The 14,747-nt window shown below is 45.8% G+C and overlaps 1 protein-coding gene and 1 pseudogene across 1 annotated transcript; one reads left to right on the top strand and one right to left on the bottom strand.

The window, feature by feature from the left end:
• Window positions 1–435: 435 nt before the first annotated feature.
• On the bottom strand, window positions 436–1,343 carry LOC147961864 (uncharacterized). The gene has a single exon (XM_087536080.1). It carries the CDS (start codon window positions 1,273–1,275, stop codon window positions 550–552), a length of 726 nt encoding a protein of 241 aa, XP_087392206.1. The 5' UTR covers window positions 1,276–1,343; the 3' UTR covers window positions 436–549.
• Window positions 1,344–7,065: 5,722 nt separating this feature from the next.
• On the top strand, window positions 7,066–7,889 carry LOC125555744 (uncharacterized; annotated as a pseudogene).
• Window positions 7,890–14,747: the final 6,858 nt, after the last annotated feature.

Genomic DNA, 14,747 nt, shown 5'->3' on the forward strand with positions numbered 1-14,747 from the left:
AACCTCCTGGAAAGAGCGATGTGCATAGACCGGGTGAGTAGGGATGCAGCTCCGTGGACCGCTCGTCGGGCCTGATAGGTGGTGGTATCACACCCTTCTCAAAGGAACCGTACGTGAGACTCTCGCCTCATACGGCTCCGTCCTGGAATATGGACCCCCCTTTTCCTTTGACCAACGGGTCCTCGAACCCATGGGGGTTACGAATCATTCATTCATTGATTGGTTCAAGGTAGCTTTAGCCATTGTGGGTAGAAGCTAGTCGCCAGAAGCGAAGCAGCGATCTTCTGGGCCGGAAAGGTTCTATTTTTCTGACGCGTACGCTACCGCAAAATGAATGAAGGAAAAAGGCCTCAGGATTAGATGGACTAAAGAGGCATGGAGGGCCGACTACAAGACTACGACTACAATACAAGCCATGAGCGATAGCGAAGCCTTCAGCCTTTTTTTTCGAAAGCCCCACAACTAGCTATCTTATAGCAGATAAGGCAAGCCTACTCAACTAATCTCATGTAAACGCCTGTTCGCTAAAATCCAAATAGAAAAAGACAACTACTTATTAAACATGTAGTTGAGTGCTCCGTCGTTGTTCGGATCTTGACCGAGTCCGAGCTTCCCAAGCTCTATGCTGTTTGGGAACTCAGCAAGGGTCTTACCACCTTCTTGATTGACTATATTTGAGTCTTTGGGGTACTTTAGGATTATATTCCGCGCTGAAGATTTGTGCTTGTGGGCTAGGGTGAATATAGCGGACCAGCGGATCTGGTAGTTGACAATCGTTCGGACTTGGTAAAGGTTGTCGCAGCACATGTAGTAGGACAGAGGACGTATCGCGATGCCCGCGGACCAATTTACTATGTCTCTGTCGCTGACGTTGGTCAAAGAGGCCACGTGGATTGGCCTGGGTCTTCTTCGGCTAATGAGACCTCGATCCCAAAGCCTTCGGAGTATCTTTTTGATAGGCGCCTCTATCTGTATGGGGAATTCGCTGCTGAAAGATCCCGCCCAGTGTCCCCTTCCTTCCCCCGCCGCCTTCCGACCAAAGGGAGTATACAATTTCTTCTTCAGGACACTCATGCCCGATCGTGAGACTGCCTGTTGAACGCCTGATGGCACCTTGCTCTGACCTGAGCTATGCAACAACAAGATCCCCCTCGATCTTTCCCGGATGTGCTTGATGGTCCCCCATAATACGCTAACTTGGGGACTTTTTAGTCCATCTTTTCCAAGAGTCTCCGCTAGTTGAACCGCGTCCAGTAGACGACCTCTTCCGCTCATCCCCTTCGTCAGCTCTTTGATAGGGATACTATAACCTAGGTCCCTAAACTTGGAATGGATGGCGGAGCATAGGTGGCAGGCAGTTATATGGATACGGTGCTTTACCCGTAGACGCTTCTCCAGCTCTCGCAAGAATCGTATGGGAGTCGTCCTCGAGGGGACTTCCCGAATGACTGTACCGAGGAATTCTACCGTACTCCGTGCAGCTATGGTTGTTGATCCTGCGGAGCCTACCCAAAGGTTCAGACCGGATTGTAGGAAGTGGGTGATACGTTTTTGTATTTCTAGGAGAAGAAATACGGCACCCACGATTCCCAGCAGTAAGTCGTCGGCATATCGCGCGTAACAAATCCTTATTAATAAGGAATGGCTTTTAAAGGGGGCCAGCTTACGGGCCAGGCCTCTCTCTGACCTGATAACTAGTATCGCCTCCCCGCCCAGCTCTATCAGCAGGCCCCTTCTTTTGCAATACTTCAGAAGGTCTCTCATGGCCAAATTCTTATTAAAGCCTTCTCTACCATTGAATTCGGCCTTCAGGGTCAACCCAGCGGCTTCTATGAGGAAGGCGACGCAAAGGAGGCTCGAGGGCTTGTTAAGGAAGGCGGCTAGGGCCGCTGAAGGGGGGAAAACGAAACGCGTTTTCTGGTCTCCCCTTCGCCTGGGGGTGCTTGTGGGGGGGTGTGCCACGATGAAACAAGGGAATGAAAGGTCACTTTGCGTTGGATGCTCTTTACCCTCCCCACTATGAGGGCTCTATTGTCTTGGGGAGCGTTGAAGCTTGCTTCTTTTCCATACTTTTCTTGGTCATCAATACGACGACCTATTCTTAATAGAACCGATCTTATTTTCACTACAAGAGGAATTTTGTGCTTCTGCCGGATCCTCCCTATCTCCTGATCGAGCTTGTGTAGGTAGATATTGCCTGGTAGGGCCGATAGTAGTACACTGTTTGGGATGGACTCAGGGCCCTTCTCACCCCCTACGAGTCGTCCAGCAGAAAACTTTTTCTGAGTGGGGTAAAAGAACTTGGAATCGTCGATCTCTTCCTTCAAGATTGAGATGAATCGATGTCGGTCGATGGTGTGAAAACACTTCCTGATGTCGAATTCCAAAAACCAGCGAGAGGTTCCCCACTCTTCTTTGGTCCGTCTGAGGGCCGAGTGGCAGCCTCGACCCGAGCAGAAGTGCGATGTGTCTGGAAACTCGGGATCGTAAATGGATTCGGGTACCATTCTGATTGCCTCTTTCATGATCTTTTCTATGGGTAGAACTACTGTGAGCGGTCTAAACTTCGACCCTTCTTTCTTTCTTCATTTAAAAAAGGGGGAGCAAAGCCTGTTTTTTGCTCCCTCAATTGATAGATTAGGGCCCCTCCTGCCTGCCCGAACGAAAGGCTCTTTAAGGAAGTAGTCCCATCACTCTCGGGCCCGGCACCAACCAAGAGGAGGCGGGGCTCTCCCCAATCATTTCGAAGAGCCGAGATCTCTTAAAGGAAAAATTAGCTAGCTCAGCAGGTTTGGACCCGGGTGAATCAGTTCAGTGAAGGAAGGGAGCCTAAACTTAAGGCTTTTCCAAGCCTTGCCGATAGGCGCCTCATGGCTCTCTCAGTTCGCTCGCGGAGTTCTTAGATCAGTAGATCTGGATAGAGTCTCGCTCATAAAGGAAGAGTAGCGCGCTAGCGCGGCTCGCTTCGCTTTTCGACGCGGAGCTCGCTGCTGTCTTTTTAGCTTCAAAACTACAGGGCGTGCGTTAGCACTACGGCTTTTCAGCCTCCCTTTGCTGGTTCCGAACTATCACTGATCCCAGAGATCAACCTTCAAACCTTTTTCTTTGATTCTCAGGAAGGCTTTCTCGGGGAGAAAGCTGGTTGGGGAACTGCTAAACGACCTAAAAGAAAAAGAGGAGACTGACTCTGACCTTTCAAAGCCCTATCTCATCTGGTTGATAGTAGAAGGTACGTACGATGATACCATGGACATAAACGAGGTCGAGCATATCTTTAATGATTTCAAACTAAAGCGTACCTAAAGCCTGCCCTGGATATGAAAAAGGGATTTGAGCCAGAAGAAGATGAGGATCTATCACCAGATGAGGAAATGGAAACAACTAAGTATTAGTTAGGTTTAGGTTCAGGAAATGGAAATGGTAACAGCGGCCCAAAAATGGTAAGGTTTTCTTTTCAAAGAAAAAGGAACGCAAAAGTTTTGCGAAATCCTTATCTTTCGGCTTTTTAAAGAAGATAGGCCATTACAAAAACAAGGTATAACAGTCGACTTTCCTATCAGGATTTTACAACCTGAATACCAAGGGACCACTATTAGAAGAGAGCATAATAAGTAAATGCCGACGCCATCTTTGACTTTTTGGATGGTCGGCGGCGCCATAAACTCGATAACCAGCACCGCGGAGTCAAGAAATTCAACTAAATAGAATCCTAAAACAATCTTATTCGAGCACACACGGGACCCACAGCAATGAAATTCACACAAGCGGCAATCATCCGAGCAGAGAATGGAGAAGGGAAATATACTTGAAATTGTTTTTTCCAAATGAGAAAGCCTTTGGCAAACTCCTTGCAAATCTGTTTTTGCCAGGCACAATAGACATATCTGCTCAGTCACAACATAAGGAACCCCCAATGTTCCTCAAAGCCTACCCGGCCTGACAGCTTTAGTTGAATGATCTGATACCGAAGCAAGCTTTCTACTTAAATTGCTATGACTGCCCAACTAATGATAGGACTCCCTATCTTGATGCTTTGAATCTGTATTCAGAGCTTTTTTCCAACTACCGGGACTACTAATTTCAAGTACAAAGCTCTCCTAGGAATATGCTACTGCTCTTACACTCTACCTGAATCCGAGCATTGAAGCAAGCTCTTTATCGCGCCATAACCGAGTCTCTCCTTGCAGCTCTGACCAATCCACCCGTCATTGCAAATAACTGCTCCTTACTCTTTGATTGTATGTCCATTTTTGCTTGATGTCTGGCTCACCGGATCTGGTACATGAAAAAGCCATTCCTTTTCGCTTTCCTTCAACCACTCAGTATACTTTTTTACTGGAAGAGTCAAGCGAAAGCAATTAGTTTAGAAGGAAGAGGAAGACCTAGGGGGCTTACGTCCTCATTACAATTGACAGGGTAGCCCGGAGGTCAGATGAAGGGTCTTCCCCATAAAGATAGATTAGTACTTGGAAGGTTCAGATGAAGGAAGGGCTGAAACAAGGCAAAAACTATTCAATGGGGTAAATAAATATGAGCAATCCGTGAGAATAGCAAACCCCTATCTCTTAAAAAGAAGAAGATAGATAGGTCCACGAGTTGAGACAGAGAAGTTCTAACTAATCAAGTAGGAGTTTACCCACGAGAGTCAGAGGCTGCATCATCAAAGGGGTATAGAAATAATTCAGAAGCACTATGGCCTGAAGCGAAGGGCAGGAACGAACAGAATCAATGTGTTCCAGTTTATCCGGAGTAAGGACAGCAGCTGAGAAGGGACAAAAAAATAGCGTAGACAAAAGGTAGGACCAGATCATGCGAAGAGCTCTTCTCCCTATTGATTAGGAATCTCGATCAGAAACCACCAGGCCATGTCTCCCGATAAAAGATGATCCCCACAATGGATGTCAGGCCTTGGCTTTATAAAATCTGATTGGATCCGCACTAGAGGATAAGAATACAGATAGGCTGACTAAGAAGATCTTCAAATTTTCTTACCTGAAAAGATGAGTTATTCAAAGGAATACCTGAAGAATAGAATAGAATAGAATAAACACATGGCACAGCTGGGTGCTAGAATAGTAGTTGATAGAAGTTCTAGTCACTTAAAAAAAATAACCACTGCTTAACTTAATTAGATCGTAGAAGATAAGCAAGCGGGTTCGGGCAGTTAGTCCTATTTCAAGGTAAGAAGTTCGGGTAGTAAGGGCTAGGTTTATATAGGGGCTATATTTTTGAGAAACATATGGTCTTGCTCATTTCTCATCAAGGAATGGAGATTGGGTTGGTGTTTGGAAGGGGGATTCAGTAAACTGACCTTGGCCAGCAAGCACAAAAAGGACTGACGTCTTGGGGCGCGCTAGCGCGCGTACTCTTCTTCTGCGAGACTCCATCCAAATCCACCACTTGTTGGTTGGTGTTCCATTCTGTTATCTTAGACTATGCTGCCTTCTTCAATTCCATTCTTCGTCTCCCTAGTCGAAGTCTTCTTGCTGGCCCAACCCAACATGCATTTTAGAGTGCCGTGCCAGGGCGATAGGCGCTCTGGCAGTCACGCATGATCGCCAGAGCCTTTCTTGGCTATGTAAATATAGGGCCAGAATAAGTGCAAGATCCTCAACAAAATGGATTGAGGTGGGCTTCGGATTTTTCATAATTTTTTTCTATCTTTTCATCAAGTTCTTGTTTGATCTGCCGCTATTATCACAATATCCCTCCTTTTAGGGTTAATGCTATCAATGGTGAATCGATCATTCGCTATCCTTTTTTTTAGAAGAGCTTTTTTGAATGGAAGAAAAGTAATGAAACCTGCGATGGCTACTGAATAACCTCCTTTGAATTTTTTATAATAAACCCTTTTACCTTTTTCTTCGTTCGCCAAATCTTCTTCAGTTCTATCCAAGCTCGGTTTTGTCTGAATCTTTGTGGAAGAAGAAGCGGTTCGCCAGCCGCTACATCCAGGGATCCCACAAAATCATTAAACCTGGCGGCTGCTCGCTCTTTGATCAGTGATTCACCGGCCACTAGATCGATGAAGAATCTCTCAAAAATCCGCTTTTTGATCAGTGATTCACCAGCCACTACATTCTTGGATCCCACCTTATTCTCAAACGTGGTGGCTCGCTTGATTGGCAGTCCTATAAGCTCATCTTGCATACAAATTTTGGGGGTACCAGGGCCTGCATCCACCAAGAACATTTCTTCCCTTAAGCGTAAGCGTAAAACTGAAGATTGTGAGGCATTTCCGCTACATAATAAGAAACTAGAATTAGATCTTGGAAATGATCGACTCCAATAGATGCTCATCATAAGCTTTTTTTTCCTCCTATTCCTATTGATCAGAAGTATCCAGCAGCGCCACGCCAGAGTGACTTCCGAAGCGCAACGGACGGGACGAAATCCGGCAGCCAGTTGCTGGCTCTGAATAACCAGCCCAGCAAGAAGCTAAATTCTTCCATAACATAACATAACGGGGAGGGGTTGCGCGCGAGCCGAGTGACGTAGGTGCACAAGAGTACTTCGCGCCACAACCATCTCTTTTTATAGGTTCTACGGACCGATGCCTCCTGCTTCATCTTGCGCGCGAGCCGAGTGACGTAGGGGATATGCCTGTAATTAGAAGGAAGAACCGCCATAAAAATCTTCCTCGTGTATCGTCTGTAGCGGAACTATGAACGGGAGCTAGCAATCCGGACCGTATTGAAAAGGTTCCTAAGACACAGCATGGAAGAGTCAAAATATTCAGAAGCGAGGTCCAAGAATGAAGAAGGGGTAGAATTACTGAATGAATACGAGCTGTGGCTAATACCCGAGGCATAAAAGACGCATTTTCTACGGGATCCCGAAACCACCAGCCACCCCGACCTAATTCATGATGAGCCCACCAACTTCGTGGCGAGATGCCTACGGTTAAAAACAACCGACATGTCAAGATCCAAATTCGAATTGGTTCCTGGTCCTGGTCAGAGACCACCGTGTTCGCGCTGGCGGTCCAACAAAGAGGCGAAGTAGTGGTGTCTTTCTTTCCATTACGAACGACACGCTTCGCCTGCTCCCTCCCCGTGTCCATTAGCGCTCCTGTCCAAAGCGAAGAGAAGGCGAAAAAGCGCCGCCGAAGCAGCATGAGCAGGCTTCTATTGCTACGCAACAATAGAGCAGGCGCACCGCCCACAAAATGTTTGAATGATCGGGTAAAGAGCGAGCTTCTTATATGGGATCTGACGCATCCAGCAGAGCGAAGCAGCGTTCCATTCTTTTCGGCGGCATCCTTTCGCATTGGCGGCGAGTGGAGTGCCACAATCCCATTCATCATTTTTGATCTACATAACCCAAAGCCCATAGCACTGGCGACATCTCCGGCATAAATGCAAGGAGGATGTATAGCTGATATAGGATCTTGTGGAACTGGATTTGATTGCAAGCGGTTCGGTACGAACGAAGAAATTTCGAACAAAAGGTTCGGAACTCGCTGATAGGAAAGGAGAGAAAAACAAAGCAATGCCAAGAGCTCCGTCAATCTGCTGTTCATCGATAGACGAAGCTCTCTCTTTTTCATCTCGTGCCAGATGTAACAAAAGATTAGTCCTTTTTCCTTCTCGCGAACCACGGGAGCGCCCAGCGCCCAGAAGAGCAAAGCTCATTCTCCAACGAAGTTCAGAATCAACAAGGGTTGTCCGAACGAAGGGAGTGTACAACTGGGGCGCAGCCCGACTTTTTTGTTGGAGAGATAGAATGGAGTTCTTCACGAAGTTCGAGACAAAGGAAAAAAATCAAAGTTTCTCTATAGCCTCTTCATTTTGAGACATTATGGCTTTGGGGTCGACCCCGGTAACAAAAAAGGAATCCATAAAAACTTGGGATCCAACACCATGATAAAATACTACCCTCATGATTAGACTATGTCCCTGAGATTTGATAAAAAAAGGTGCATTAGCGGTTAATACATTGTAATTAGATAAGTTATTTGGAATATGACGGAACGAAAGACCAAGGAAAGGAAGAAGAATGCACCAAAATGCAAGTGCTGCACCAAACGCTGGTGGTTGTTTCTTGTTGTAAGTGAATGCAATGAAAAGACCCGGAAATAACGAATAATGAGAAAATTCATTTATAGACATTTCGTGCTCATTTCCAAATTTATCCTTAGTTATTCCCATCATCCGGTAACCACAGGATGATCCCAATCTCCTTTTAGTAATAGATCATTTTGATATGTCTCAGTCTCAGCGGCAAGGAAGAGAAAATGCATCGAGTCATTTATCAAGAAAGTGGACGAGCATGGCGGTCCCTATATCTCTGAGGGGTGTACCACTTTTTTTTTCAAGTCAGCTTAAGAGGTTCAAAAGAGAAAGTCACTCTCCTTATTCTTGGCTAGTGGAATGGAAGCAAGACTCTTTCCTATCCACTTTGCCGAGGGGAGAGAACTAAAAGATAACTCAAGCTAGACAGAAAGGTGCAAAAGTCCACAGTTTCTTAAGGATCCTGTAAGCAAGTAGGTTAAGATTGTCATTTAGCTTCAATTTCTTCAGTCTGACAAGTGGGTCCGCATGCAACAAAAGAAATTGTATTTTCCTACTACTCCGACCTTGCCCTGAAAGGATAAGGAAATTGGATAAGAGCGAGAGCTAGACTGACTGTTGGTCCAATGCTAGTGGAGGATTCAGACTGAGGACCCCCTGTGGCGGCTACTCATAAGAAGATGAAGGATTGAAAGAGGACTGATCACCCCTCTGATTTGTGATCTTTTAATAGAAAGAAAAAGCCTTCTCTCAGACTTAAAGGTAAATGAAAGCGGGATTTTTTTTCTCTCCTCTAAGCTAGCAGCAAGTCAAGTAATCTGAGAATGCTTCCCCCAATCCGTAGCTGAGGACGAACTCAACTCATAAGCTTTTTTTGAACCAAGCACCTGTTGTAGAAATGAAAAACCACCCACTAGCAGAGGCTGGAACAACCCATAGAAGTGTAGGGGCTGCTTCAACCAGGCGTACCCGTATCCATTGATTTACCTCCTCTAGAGAGTATTGAACTTTGTGACAAATAGGTTATAGTTACACTCCTTAACTCCCTATTCGCGAGATATAAAAGCTAGCTAGTAAGAAGACTTTCCCTTCTTTTCTGGGAGGATGAGAACTTGAAAGACTGGCAGAGAAAAGGAAGAAAAGCGGCTAATGCTATCTAAACGATTATTTCAAAGTTTACCAAGTTCGATCGTTCACGAGACAGGGGACTCTTTTAAATAAGACAGTGTATGGCTGCGAATAAGTCTATTCGGCAAGTCATAGAGAAGGACTTGATATAAGCTATTCCCCGGTTCTTCATTGGATCCTTTTAGTTTCATATTACTTTTTGGAAGCAATCTCATAATAATATGTATTAGCGACAGCGTTTAGGATAGCAAAAGCTTTTTTGGAGCAAGAGGGATTACCTTCCAGATTCTTTTGTGATATCCTCTGTGTCGCCTTCTCCTGGATGGTCAGCCCAGTGTCCTGAATCCTTGAGCTCTTCCTCATGGCTTTGACTGGTGACTTACATTTCATCTTATTTGCTGCTCTCTTGGTCCTTGGATATGATGTCTTCTGTCGCTCTCCTTGGTGGCTATTCTCCACCATCTCAGTCCCCTCTGAGGTCAGCTGAATCTGATCAGTGGCTGTCTCTGCCTAATCCACCAAGTGTGTACAAGACAAGATCTTTGTCTGTCACAGGTTCTCCTGCTGCTGCAAGTTGATCAGACTGGAATTTGATCCTGCACAGATAATCTTGAGCAGTCTGGGATCCTTTCTTGATCGTTTGGATCTGAGTACGCAGCTCAATTATTTGAGCATTTGTCATACAGCCAAGACTTCCGGTTTTTTTTCATCCATGCCTATAAGTATAATTATCTTTTCCAATCCGAGTGTTCCATCGGACTTACTCCATTTGCTTCTAGGGTCCATTTGCTTCTAGGGATAGATAGGGCTGGAGTCGTCAGTGCTAGAATGAAATGTGAATGAACGTGTCCTCTCGGCCTTGATATATACTAACAAATATGGTTTTTTCACTCAGACATGAGAGGTGAGATCGATTATATGATGGAGACAGATGGAGGAGCAGAAAGTGAGAGATTGTGGCGTGAAGCACATGCACTGGTAGAAAAAGGGCCTATAGTCCCGGTTCGTAAGGGCATTTAGTCCTGGTTCAGGAACCGGGACTAAAGTGTCGGTACTAATACCTCCCCCTTTTAGTCCCGGTTCAATCCAGAACCGGGACTAAAGGCCCTCCACGTGGGCAGTGCGCAGAGCCCAGTCAGGAGACCCTTTGGTCCCGGTTGGTGCCACCAACCGGGACCAAAGGGTCTCCTGACTGGGCTCTGCGCACTGCCCACGTGGAGGGCCTTTGGTCCCGGTTGGTGGCACCAACCGGGACCAATAGGCATCCACGCGTCAGCAGTTCTGTGGCTGGGGTTTTTGTTTTTTTTTTTGAAAGGGGGGGAGGTTGGGGGTTTTAGGGGGTTAATTTAGGTGTTTCATATATTGTGTTAGCTAGTTATAATTAATAGAGAGAAGTGTCCTCTGTTATGTCTGTGCTTGGTCGACGCTATGTACTATACATACGTATATAGAGAGGACTAGACACGCTAGCTAGCTAGTAAGCAAACGAAGGAAACAGAAGATCGTCATGAACATATATGCATATATACAGAGAGAAGTGATATCGACCACCTCTCCTTCTCCGAGAGATTGGTCGAACAACAAGTTCTCATATATCTATCTGACACTACCGGCTACATATATACAGTAATTATCTCTTACAAATATAATCATACGGACTCAGGGTTAACATAGAATTCTCCGTCTTCAGGGATCACGTGGTCAAGAAAGAATGCCGCCAATTCCTCTTGAATTCCTCGCATGCGAGCTGGTGCTAGGAGTTCATCCCGCTTCCGAAACATCTAATTTAAAGAAGGGGCCAGGTCAATACATATATATATGAATGAATGGAACTCAACACAAATGATGGTAATAAAATAAAATTGTGAATGTTGTTAGTTACATACTTCATATTGTTCACCCACATAGCATTTGCTTATTGCGGGAGAAAGTCTTCACTTTTTCTTTGCTTGTGTCATTTGCTTATTGCGCCGTAACCATGGATAATCTTCATTGTTTATCAGGATGCTTGGGTCAGCCTTGACATTGAAGGGAGGAATTTCATGAAACTTTTCATAATCTTCAGACATGTCTGTCTTGCCGTCCATTCCCAGGATGTCCCTTTTTCCTGAAAGAACTATGTGGCGCTTTGGCTCATCGTATGATGTATTCGCTTCCTTATCTTTTCTTTTTCTCGGTTTGGTAGACATGTCCTTCACATAGATAACCTGTGCCACATCATTGGCTAGGACGAACGGTTCGTCAGTGTACCCAAGATTTTTCAGATCCACTGCTGTCATTCCGTACTGTGGGTCTACCTGTACCCCGCCGCCTAACAGATTGACCCATTTGCACTTAAACAAAGGGACCTTAAAATCAGGTCCGTAGTCAAGTTCCCATATGTCCACTATGTAACCATAATATGTGTCCTTTCCGCTCTCGGTTGCTGCATCAAAGCGGACACCGCTGTTTTGGTTGGTGCTCTTTTGATCTTGGGCGATCATGTAAAATGTATTCCCATTTATCTCGTATCCTTTGTAAGTCAATACAGTTAAAGATGGTCCCCTGGACAACAAGTACAACTCATCACAAACAGTGTTGTCACCTCTGAGACGTGTTTCCAACCAACTGCTGAAAGTCGTGTTGTGTTCACATGTAATCCAGTCGTCGCACTGCTCCGGGTGTTTGGAGCGCGGACTGTTCTTGTGTTCATCGACATACGGGGTCACCAAGGTAGAGTTCTGTAGAACTGTGTAGTGTGCTTGAGACCAAGAATATCCGTCCCTGCATATTATTGAGTCTCTTCCAAGAGTGCCTTTTCCAGTCAGTGTCCCCTCATACCGCGATTTAGGGAGACCTATCTTGTTAAGGCCAGGAATGAAGTCAACACAAAACCCGATAACATCCTCTGTTTGATGGCCCATGGAGATGCTTCCTTCTGACCTAGCGCGGTTACGGACATATTTCTTTAGGACTCCCATGAGCCTCTCAAGGGGGAACATATTGTGTAGAAATACGGGCCCCAGGATGACAATCTCGTCGACTAGATGAACTAGGACGTGCGTCATGATATTGAAGAAGGATGGTGGGAACACCAGCTCGAAACTGACAAGACATTGCGCCACATCACTCCTTAGCCTTGGTACGATTTCTGGATCGATCACGTTCTGAGAGATTGCATTGAGGAATGCACATAGCTTCACAATGGCTAATCGGACGTTTTCCGGTAGAAGCCCCGTCAATGCAACCGAAAGGAGTTGCGTTATAATCACGTGGCAGTCATGAGACTTTAGGTTCTGAAACTTTTTCTATGGCATATTTATTATTCCCTTTATATTCGACGAGAAGCCAGTCGTGACCTTCATACTGAGCAGGCATTCAAAGAAGATTTCTTTCTCTTCTTTCGTAAGAGCGTAGCTGGCAGGACCTTTATACTGCTTCGGAGGCATGCTGTCTCTTTCGTGCAAACGTTGCAGGTCCTCTCGTGCCTCAGGTTTATCTTTTGTCTTCCCATACACGCCCAAGAAGCCTAGCAGGTTCACGCAAAGGTTCTTCGTCACGTGCATCACGTTGATTGAGGAGCGGACCTCTAGGTCTTTCCAGTAGGGTAGGTCCCAAAATATAGATTTCTTCTTCCACATCAGTGCGTGTCCCTCAGCGTCATTCGGAACAGCTAGTCCACCGGGACCCTTTCCAAAGATTACGTAGTGTAAATCATTGACCATAGCAAGCACGTGATCACTGGTGCGCATGGCGGGCTTCTTCCGGTGATCTGCCTCGCCTTTGAAATGCTTGCCTTTCTTTCGACATTGATGGTTGGTCGGAAGAAATCGACGATGGCCCAGGTACACATTTTTCCTGCATTTGTCCAGGTATATACTTTCAGTGTCATCTAAACAGTGCGTGCATGCGTGGTATCCTTTGTTTGTCTGTCCTGAAAGGTTACTGAGAGCGGGCCAATCGTTGATGGTCACGAACAGCAACGCCTTAAGGTTAAATTCCTCCTCTCTGTGCTCATCCCACGTACGTACACCGTTTCCATTCCACAGCTGTAAAAGTTCTTCAACTAATGGCCTTAGGTACACATCAATTTCGTTGCCGGGTTGCTTAGGGCCTTGGATGAGAACTGGCATCATAATGAACTTCCGCTTCATGCACATCCAACGAGGAAGGTTATACATACATAGAGTCACGGGCCAGGTGTTGTGATTGCTGCTCTGCTCCCCGAAAGGATTAATGCCATCCGCGCTTAAAGCAAACCATACATTCCTTGGGTCCTTTGCAAACTCATCCCAGTACTTTCTCTCGATTTTTCTCCACTGCGACCCGTCACCGGGTGCTCTCAACTTCCCATCTTTCTTTCGGTTCTCACTGTGCCATCGCATCAACTTGGCATGCTCTTCGTTTCTGAACAGACGTTTCAACCGTGGTATTATAGGAGCATACCACATCACTTTCGCAGGAACTCTCTTCCTGAGGGGCTCGCCGTCAACATCACCAGTGTCATCTCGTCTGATCTTATACCGCAACGCACCGCATACCGGGCATTCGTTCAGATCCTTGTAGGCACCGCGGTAGAGGATGCAGTCATTAGGGCATGCATGTATCTTCTCCACCTCCAATCCTAGAGGGCATACGACCTTCTTTGCTGCGTATGTACTGTCGGGCAATTCGTTATCGTTTGGAAGCTTCTTCTTCAATATTTTCAGTAGCTTCTGAAATCCTTTGTCAGCCACAGCATTCTCTGCCTTCCACTGCAGCAATTCCAGTACGGTACCGAGCTTTGTGTTGCCATCTTCGCAATTGGGGTATAACTCTTTTTTGTGATCCTCTAACATGCGATCGAACTTCAGCTTCTCCTTTTGACTAATGCATTGTGTCCTTGCATCGACAATGACCCGGCGGAGATCATCATCATCGGGCACATCGTCTGGTTCCTCTTTATCTTCAGCAGCTTCACCCGTGGCAGCATCATTGGGCACATCGTCTGGTTCCTCTTGATCTTCACCAGCTCCCCCCGTTGCAGCATCACCGTATTCAGGGGGCACATAGTTGTCATCGTACTCTTCTTCTTCGCCGTCTTCCATCGTAACCCCTATTTCTCCGTGCCTCGTCCAAACATTATAGTGTGGCATGAAACCCTTGTAAAGAAGGTGGGAGTGAAGGATTTTCCGGTTAGAGTAAGACCTCGTATTCCCACATTCAGTGCATGGACAACACATAAAACCATCCTGCTTGTTTGCCTCAGCCGCATCGAGAAACTCATGCACGCCCTTAATGTACTCGCGGGTGTGTATGTCACCGTACATCCATTGCCGGTTCATCTGCGTGCATTATATATAATTAAGTGTCCAAATTAATAGAAGTTCATCATCACATTAAAACCAAAGTGCATACATAGTTCTCATCTAAAAACATATAGCTCTCCAGAGCATCTAATTAATTAAAACTATGTAAAACATTTCAATGCGAAAACAAATGTGATCATAATCGCAACCAAGGTAACAATTGATCCAACGGCATAATGATACCAAGCCTCGGTATGAATGGCATATTTTCTAATCTTTCTAATCTTCAAGCTCATTGCATCCATCTTGATCTTGTGATCATCGACGACATCCGCAACAT

Source organism: Triticum urartu, chromosome 7A (assembly GCF_056163025.1).
Source record: "Triticum urartu cultivar PI428250 chromosome 7A, HENAU_Tu73, whole genome shotgun sequence".
NCBI classification, from domain to species: Eukaryota; Viridiplantae; Streptophyta; class Magnoliopsida; order Poales; family Poaceae; genus Triticum; species Triticum urartu.

Bases quoted from the DNA above. Each gene is read 5' to 3' on its own strand.
- LOC147961864 (XM_087536080.1), bottom strand. From the start codon at position 1,275: ATGAGCGGAAGAGGTCGTCTACTGGACGCGGTTCAACTAGCGGAGACT.